At 37.5% G+C, this 9222-nt stretch overlaps 1 protein-coding gene across 1 annotated transcript in view; it reads left to right on the forward strand.

Annotated features, from left to right (window-relative positions):
* The window catches only part of mapk8b (mitogen-activated protein kinase 8b), a 28311-nt gene extending 23499 nt beyond the window's left edge, over positions 1 to 4812 (forward strand). Inside the window, 1 exon segment of the mRNA XM_087170877.1 lies at positions 1 to 4812. Coding sequence (XP_087027003.1) covers positions 1 to 116 — 116 coding nt within the window. The 3' untranslated portion in view covers positions 117 to 4812.
* The last annotated feature ends 4410 nt before the right edge of the window (positions 4813 to 9222 follow it).

A 9222-nucleotide genomic window follows, 5' to 3' on the forward strand; every position in this document is an offset into this window, starting at 1 on the left:
ACCGACCCGACCCGACCCTGACCGACACCGACAGCAGCCTGGAGACAGCCAGCACCGCCGCCGCTGTCGCCACCGCCGCTGCTACTACCGCTGGCCCCCTGGGCTGCTGCAGATGACTATCATCTACTCCTCCTCCTGGTCCTGGTCCTGGTCCTGGTCCTGGTCCTGGTCCTGGTCCTGGTCCTGGTCCTGGGCTGGGCTGGGCTGGGCCACTCTCCCTGGTCACCTTTGAGACCACCAGCCTGACACTGGCTCTTGGCCCCGCCCCCTGCATCTGCCTCCTCCCACCTCCTCTATGTGCTTGTCTTCAGTAGTTTAGCGATTAGCCAGCTAGCTGTTTGAGAAATATTTCTGAAAGGACAGATCTTTTTTCCTTTTTTTATGACAGTAATAGTCTTTTCTTTTTTTTTTTTTTTAAATTAGGATTTATTTTCATTTGAGTCCTAGCTGTAATTTATTGTGGCATTTCTTAATTTTTCAGAAACCTAAGATGACGATAAGAGAATTTTTATGATTTCACTATGTTCCGGTTTGTATTAACCGACAGTGAGAATTTAAAGAAATATCTGTAAAATGTTTAATGTGATCTATTTTTCTGTTGAAAGTCATTTGTTTTCACTCGCTTTTACAACTTGCCATATAAATATAGTTTGTACAGATTTTATGGTAGATGTAGTTTTATCTTCGATATGAGTTTGCAGTGAGCCATTGAAACATAATTTAATTGACAAATGTACGGTCTTAGTACTCCCCTTACCTGTTTTATCTCTCACCATATGGATATTGTTTTAAATTCACATGACATATCCATGTATTTCAACCGAGGTCATTTTAGATGCGTTTGTAAAAAGATTTTTTTCTTGTGAGTCACTACTACAGCCTACATTGTAAATTTCAACCTAATGAAAGCTTTATAATTTTTCTTCACTTCCTGTTCAGTCAAAACTACAAAATAGTGAGTTTCACTTTCACCATATGATTTATTTTATGATCTACAATTAAACTATGGGATTGATAACAGAACAGTGACATCCCGCAGGATAACTCGGAGCATTGTGAAGACTGTCTTCTGTATTTTTAAGTGCTTTAAAGTACCTCTTCTCTTGTCTGCAACAGGCAGCTTGACGTTATGGAACTAGAGCGGTGGTTTTGCTTTGGAGGACTGAATGCAGAGCTGTTTCACGTTCTCCTCTGGCTTGCTTTGACAGTGAGGTATTGTTAACAGTTCAGGACTTTTAGAATGTTTTTCGTCGTGGTTAGGAAAGGTTTGTCGAGACGTAGAGTTGCGTGAGGTTGTAAAATCGGTGACGGTGTAAGTAGAATGTGCTTCAGTCAAGTAGGGAATTGTGATATTGAGAACGCGAGTGATGAACGTGTTGATGTTCGGCGTCTTGGAGGGATAATGATTCGGAAACCTGATGGAACCGTGTGAGAAAATGTCTGCTTCCTACTACCAGATCCTGTTATTAGTAATGTACTGTACTGAATTTGGAAATTTTAAAGTGATTTTTCTTTTTGTTTTTCTCTAAAAATTGGCCAAACACTTTGCGTACCGGACTTGCCTACAATTGTGAATAAAAGAACCTAACACTTAGCATGTTAAACAGCAGCACAAACAAGCCGAGTAAAATGAAACAAATTATTCTACTGTATGCAATAATAGTGCCCTTTTTAAGTGATTTTGATTTATTTTGAAAGGAAAAGTGCCTGTTGTTTGTCATTCATTCCTGAGTACATGGGAGGAAGTGTATTCGTTATGTGTAGGTTTTAACGGCGTCTGGATAACAGCAGTAGTGTCCACATCAAACCAATAATGTATGATGGGGTTGTAGTTCTCACAAATGTATTGTATATTTTTCTACTTGTTTTGGTTTTGACCCTTGGGCGGGAGACTGTGGTGTCTTGCAGGGTAAGAAGGTGATGATGTATGCAGCGAGATGTTTAGGCATGTGTTTGAGTCATTTCAGAAGAAGAGGCAGTTTTATCAAGGTCTTTCATCAAAGTAAAAAGAAGTATTTCTTTGCAGTGACAGCAACCGAAGTATAGGTTAATAACAGTTTTTTGGCTTTTTTTGAGTACTAATCCAATGTGATGATTGTAAGTGAGAAAAACGAACTGAAAAGTTAAAGTTTTAAGTGAGTAAGTTCAACTACTGGAGCAAACTAAACGAGTGAACTCTGCATTATCGTCAGTATTTTGCAAATGGTTTTGGATAATGTTTATGGTTAAAAAAGCAGATTGATGCACAAACATATTTCTGAGAGGCAGAGCCAAACAAACATAGCGTTTCTGGCTAATTAATTTTTAAATTAGAAGCCGAAAAGTCAACTAGCTGTATTAGCTCAAATCTATCGAGGTAAGTTGCTTGAGGATTTGATGGTTGAGGTTTCAAGCAGCCGTTCTGCCAGCTAGAAATGTTTGCATGATTTTCTGCAAGAGGCAAGAGTCTGGATGGGTTGTACTCTGTCATGGATCACGAGCAGGTGTTGTGGGTGTTGGCAGAAACGGCACTGGGACATTTATCTAGTAAGCTCAAAGCAAAGTGGCAAAAAAAAAAAAGGTTGTCTTTAGACTGTAGCATGCGCCGTAGCTCTGTGCTGCGCTCTGCTTAGGCACCTTGTTATTGTCTGCCAACTATGTATGGCTAAACACTGACATAACCATTCATTTAACGGCATGATTTCTCAAATACTGTCACACTATGGCTCATTCTCTGTTTCAGTCCGAAACGGCTATTCGTAAATCCATTACCAAGTGTGTGTGTCCTTCCTAAGTTCTTAGCAACAACTTGCTAGTTTCAAACTAGTGATTTACAAAACCGGGTTGCACCATTAAAACTTAAAAGAATGTCTTTTGTTAGTAAAAGCCGGAGCAATGAGTAAACTGGCTGCCGAAATGATCTGTAGCACTGTCAAAACAAAATCTAAACTGGAATTGTAGCGTCACAAACTGTAACATAATGATAATGTTTAGCTTAGAATAAGTGGGAAATATAGCTTTAACTTAATTTGTTTAATTTACTTAGTCTAAAATTATTAGCGTTATGTTTTGTAATTTGATTTGAGTTATTTTTGTGAAATTTATTTCAAATTTCAAAAACTTCCCAGTTTACATTCATATTTAACAGCATTTCCAGTGCGGACAGGAGCGTCGATCATATTGCATTACCTCTTTTTCTTTTCATTGTTAACGGGTAACAACGCAAACAAACGTTAGCTTAGTCACTGGGCTACTCAAGAATTAATATTTAATATATTGGCAAGCTAATGTTAGCCTTGTCAGTTACAGTAGCTACATAACAGGTAATATTTAATACGTTAGCAAGCTAATGTTAGCTTTGACAGTTAGCTACACAACAGTTAACCTGGCAGTTGGGTTTAAATATTTAGTAACAACTCTATATAAAAGCAAGTTTATGTGGTGCAACCCATTTTAATTTTGTGATGCGTAAATCTCTCACTTTCGAAACACAATATATGCTACAACTAGGCAAAGTTTGAACTTACGAACAGCTGGTGCAATAGCTCCTGCTCTCTTTTCAGCAGAAAGGAAAAGAATAGTTATTGAGCATCAAGGGTTTGCTAGCGAGGTACCGTGTTAGCAGCAGCAGCAGCAGCAGCAAAGCCTTATTAGTACAGGGCAACACTTAATTCAGTCTTATTGAAGATTACAAGAGCAAAAAATGAAACTGTCCAGTTGTAAATGTGCAGCAGTGTTTTGACAGACATGGAGTAAAAAAACAAGGACTTAAACAGTGTCACATCAGCAAGAAGGCAGCAATAGCAGGGAGAAAAAGTGACATGTATCCATTCGTCATATTAGTCCATTTGTCGAATTAGCTAAAAAGAATCAATCAGAAAAAACACTTTGTTGTCGAAAGTGCTCTTAATTTTCTTGCCCAACATTAGGGGCTTTAATTTGAGGTTTTTTTGTTTTGTTTTTGTTGTTTTTCTTCTTAGGTTGTTGTTGCTTTTTTTTTTTTTATTATTACTGCATCTCTCCAAACTATGTCATTCTGATTTAAGTCGGCTTTGATGAACTACCTCACGCTGAATTTCTGCCAGTTCTTGCATATATTTAGTCGCCTGCAGAATTAGCTATTGAAGACGTGTGAATAACAGATTCCATTATTTATTTATTTGAAAGTGTACTATTTGTCGGTTTCAACAGACTTCTAGTTTTGTACATTATGTATACTTCACCTAGAAGTAAGAGAATTGTTATATGTATTTTTTGTTCTTTTGTTTTTTTTTGTTTGTTTTTTTGTTTTTAAACTAAATGTGCAATACCTTCAGAAAACTGTGCTAGTAGTATGTGATGGGCCTAGCCTTTGTTAGCTGTCTCCTGAAGGTAAAGAAAATGTTTGGTACTGTCAATCCATGTTTTCCTTTTTTATGAATAAGATCAATTTTTATTTCTGTGACTTGTTTATAGTCATAATGTTACGTAATCAGTCTTACCCACCAAACAAATCTGTCAGCCAGGGTTTGATTTAGAGACAGGAAGCTCTTTTAAGTCACAAGATGGCGGACAGATTTTAATTTGGGATGTGGTAAGGACAATAATGTTAATAAACACAAAAAAGATCATTATAAATCATTATATGTATGGTGCTGGTTTGTAATGTTTGCTAGTGAATCCAGCCATGCAAGTAGTTTTAAGAATTCCTGGATCTATGCGTCCCAAAAACCGCAACCAACAAAGAAGTGCACTACTAGAATACACGCACTGGGATCTGATGATGCCACCTCTTAAAAAAAATATTAAAAAATAAAAAAACATGTACTGCAAATAAAAGAAAATACACTTTGATTTCTGGTTGTATGTCTTCTTCTTTCTGTCATGACAAGTTGCCAAACATTTTTTGCTGTGTACACAGGACAATAAATGTATATATGAATATAATACTTCTTTAATGTGATATACAACTCAGACTGTAAGTATTTGGGCAGTTACACATTTTTGTTATTTAATTGCAGTGGGGTCACATCAATTTAGAAAGAACTGCGTGGGAGATACAGCCATTTTAATGCAAAGACACCAGAGTTTTTCCCACTGAAGTCCGATCAAAGGCCATGTCTCGGATTTGTCAAGAAAACGTTGGGGTATTCAAAGATTACAATATCAGCCGGGACTTTTCCACCAAACATGCTAACTACGCTAGCTTCGAGGTTAGCAGGAGGCTAGCACTAAGGGCAAGTTACACACTGGCACATAAATTAACGAAAGCGAAAGTTTTATTTGTTAGCACTGGATGAAGGCAGAGTCTGGTTGCATTGAGAGGCGGAAGCAACCTTGGTTGGATCGCCAAATTTAACAGGGGAAAAAAATGTCAGACTGCTACCTCGATGTTGGAGGTAATTTTCCCTTCATTGTATTCTCCGCCAGGAAGCCTCGTGCAAGACTGTGGTGAAGCAAGTCGTTAAAACTCGTGAACTTCACGCGGGCGAAGGGACTTTATCATGAAACAAACAATCATTTTCCTGAGCTGAGCCCCAGACTGTGTTTGCTGTGGACATTTTGGATTTAAGCTTTATTTAAGCTTATTGATGAGCACGTGAGCTCTGTCCTGGGAAGTGCCACAACAACAAAAAATGACACCGCGTGACCAGGAGCACCGTTCCCATTAAATCAAGCACTCAAGGGTGAGTTTATTTTCATTACTTTTTGGGAAACAGATTTCACATTCATGTTAATTTATGCTTGTTCATTTTTCCATCCTCACCAACTTGTATTAGTGGCTCCTCTTTTTCAATTTCTAAAACCCAGTGTGGCCCATTTGCCCATAATGCTGTCGGTCATGAGCGGTTCCTTTTTTATCTCCACACTTTCCTCTGTCCATCATTTTGATGCAGGTTGATTTCTGTGTGCACCTACTTCTAGAAACTATCCAACTGTTGATTTTGGCAAACCGACTTCCTTTGATATCTCTCTGATAGCCATATTATTTTCTTCTTCACTTGCATGGGCACCTCTTTACTCCTCATACATATATATATATATATATATATATATATGTAAGATAAATTCCACCTCAAACTAAACGGCTGCTCTCTCTTTATTGTAGTAGTCATTATTTTATTGAACGTGCTGAAGCACAGAGCCTGAGGAACAAAACATGTAACTGTCCAGACTGATTGTGCCTATAGGAAATACTTTTTAGTACAATCAATACATTGTTGGTTTTAGTATTATAATGGGATTTGTTGACAGTCGGAAATATATAAAATAACTCCAGACTAAATATTACAGATGACCCACTGAATGCAAGTATCTGTTAATATAAATTGTGATCAATACTGTACATCCCAAAGAACTGACCAGGGCACAGTGTGTTGTGGAATACTTGGCTACCTTTTTTTTAAAGGAGCCTCTAAAAAGATCTTTGATTTCTTTGATCTGTTTCAACAATAGATATATTTACATGAAATGAAAAGACAAGTAAAGACAGACGGGTTTAGATGAAATACTCCAAGTTCATAATGTCTTACAGATGATCTTTGTCACCTTTATTCCCATACATGTCCATTCATTACAATAGTGGAAATCCATAATAAATAAGCACCATAGATGATCAGCAGAGAAATAAGAAACACTCACTTAATCATGAGACATACAGAACAGGAAAATAAATGTCTCTTTTGAAATCAAAGAACCTGCTATAGATTTAGACCATCATATTGTGGACTGTGGTAGTTTATAGGCATAAGGCCGTAAAAGACAATTACCTTGTAAACCTGTGCAATTAAAAAGGGTAATGTAATTCCATTGATTTTATGTTTCTTTATAAAAATGTAAATAAAAAAGAAAAAGAAAAATACAGTCACATTGTTCAACCGAAAGCACACTTTCACTTATACTGTCACTTCAACTTCTTGAGGACATTCTTCTGATTGGAAATAAGATGCTTTAAAAAAAGACATTTTTAGCAATGTAACCACATGCAATTCTCACAAAACAGATATCTGCAACTTTTCATTTTTGGAAACACAAAATGAATAATCCAATGGACCAGATCTGTAAAGCGCATCACAGTGACCTGATGTGATGTGGGTCTTTGTGATGTATCCCATAATGCATCACATGTTCAGCCTTGCCAAGAGCTGGAGTCAAAGTAAGACGACTGGAATCAGAAATGCGGTTTGAAGAACTGGAAGAAGTTATCTTTTTTTTTTTTCTCTTTGTTAATCGTTTCCATATTTTTTTTTCATCAGGCTGGTTTCATCAACAACACATTACATTCACTACAAGTTTACATTCTTAATTCAAAACTTCCATTCAATTCACTTTCACAAGAATTGGCACCTTCTATAGGGAGATCAAGTTATTCATCTTCAGCAGTTTGTTGCTACATTAGAAATAAAAGATAAAATAAAAAAAACAACAACAATGCAGCCACTGTGTGTACTATGGGCGAATATATGCACTACATCTCTGGACAAGCAAGCAACACTACATTTTTCCTATTTAACAACACTTCCCTGAAGGCACGACCAGGAAATTCCATTGTTTGTTTTGTTTTTTTTTTTTGAGGGCAGTGTTCAGCTTCATGTGCCAAAATCAACATGGCTTCCAGGCAGGCCATTCTGATTTTTTAGTGAGTGAACAGCTGAGGCAGTCCAGCTTTGGTATTTACTGTGTACCGTAAATGGTCTTCACCTACTGAGCCACATCGCCCTGTGTACGAGGCAGCATGCGCTAAGTCGACAATGCTTGAGTAATTGTTTTCATTGTCCCTGTCGTATCATCTGTACATTAAAGGTATATTGACATCTATTAGGTTCGGAGTGAACCGCAGACTGAGACTTTGTCATCAAATGGACATGGAAACCATGTAGATGGTGACGAGAGAGGCACTGGAAAGGCCTGAGGACAAAGAGGAGTACAGAGGCAGCTACAGAAAAGGTCCCACTTCACTGCTTCAGTTTTGCTCTGTTACCAGAAGGAATTGGGGAAAACAGTTTCCTGAAAATGCTTTTCTGTTAATTCTATGGTAAAACAGCAAGAAATGTCTGCAGTGAATAAAAGTGGAGGAGCCTCTGCTAAAGCTTTCACTGTTGTTAAAGAGTCAGTTTGCCTAAATTACAAAAAATATTTATTTTTAAAACCCTAATTAGTACTGTCTAGCCATGCTAATAGCTTTGGTGTAATTTTCCTAGATTTTTAGATATTCGTCTGAGATTCTGGCCAAAAAATTTAGATAATTTGAATTCAATTTTTGGTTAAATTTTTGGTTCTGACAAGAAAAAGAAAAAAAAAATCAGATTTAAAAATATTTCAATTTAGCAACATCTCTTTCCAGAAACAGTAAACTTGTGACTCTGGATAATTACAGAACTCTTTTGTATCTTAAAACCCAGCCAAAGGAAAAAGCAATTTGCTAGCTAGCTACCACTACAGGCAAGTTAAAAATATGTTTTTGTTGTAATTTGGGTAAACTCACTGTACAGTTGAGAAAACAATTTTGAAAAACATTTGGGAACCAATTTTATTCGCTTTCTTGCTGAGAGTAAGATGAAAAGATTGAAACTGCTCTTATGTATGTATGCTAAATATTTTTTAGTGTCAGCCGGTTTCAGCCCTTTATGTGTTTGCTTCTCTCCTACTCTTTGCGCTCACATATACAGTGTTTTGATACAGCCGAAATTCCAGTAAAGCTGTTCTCATTTACATGTTTTTAAGTTTCTGTTGTCAGACAACGGAACAAGTATGAAATAGTGACTGAAACGTGGCCCATTGAGATAAATGTTAACCAGCAGCCACTTCAAAAATGCTGCTCTGCTTGTGCAAAAAACCCCGATTTTATAACTGTCCGACAAAATCACCAAAACCACAAGTTAAATTTGTCTGGCTATGTTGTAAAATGATCGCTCAGAGAGAAAGAATACAGAATACCTTTCTTATTTTTCCTATCATGGTGGACAGCCTTCACACTGAACGTGCTGCTCGCAGAGAGGTGTGCCGCTGACTCACGGGCCAATTCTGCCGACTGTCTTCCATTGAAAGTAGCTAAAGTTTGTCCAAAAAGTAGCCACACCTGTTGCTAGGCAATCGGGCAACAAAGTTACTAAGTTGGCAACACTGCTGAAAAACACACTGCAGCGCCATGGTGCATCATATGCCACAAAGTGTGAGAGAACCTGAGCTTCTATGGGAGCTGGGAAATACAAAATATCCTTCTCTGGAAAAAAAAAGTGTTACTTTTATTTGGGGGGCGGGGGG

This window comes from Seriola lalandi, unplaced genomic scaffold (genome assembly GCF_002814215.2).
Source record: "Seriola lalandi dorsalis isolate HSWRI2012SDOR001 ecotype SW California unplaced genomic scaffold, Sedor1 jcf7180002054965, whole genome shotgun sequence".
NCBI lineage: Eukaryota > Metazoa > Chordata > Actinopteri > Carangiformes > Carangidae > Seriola > Seriola lalandi.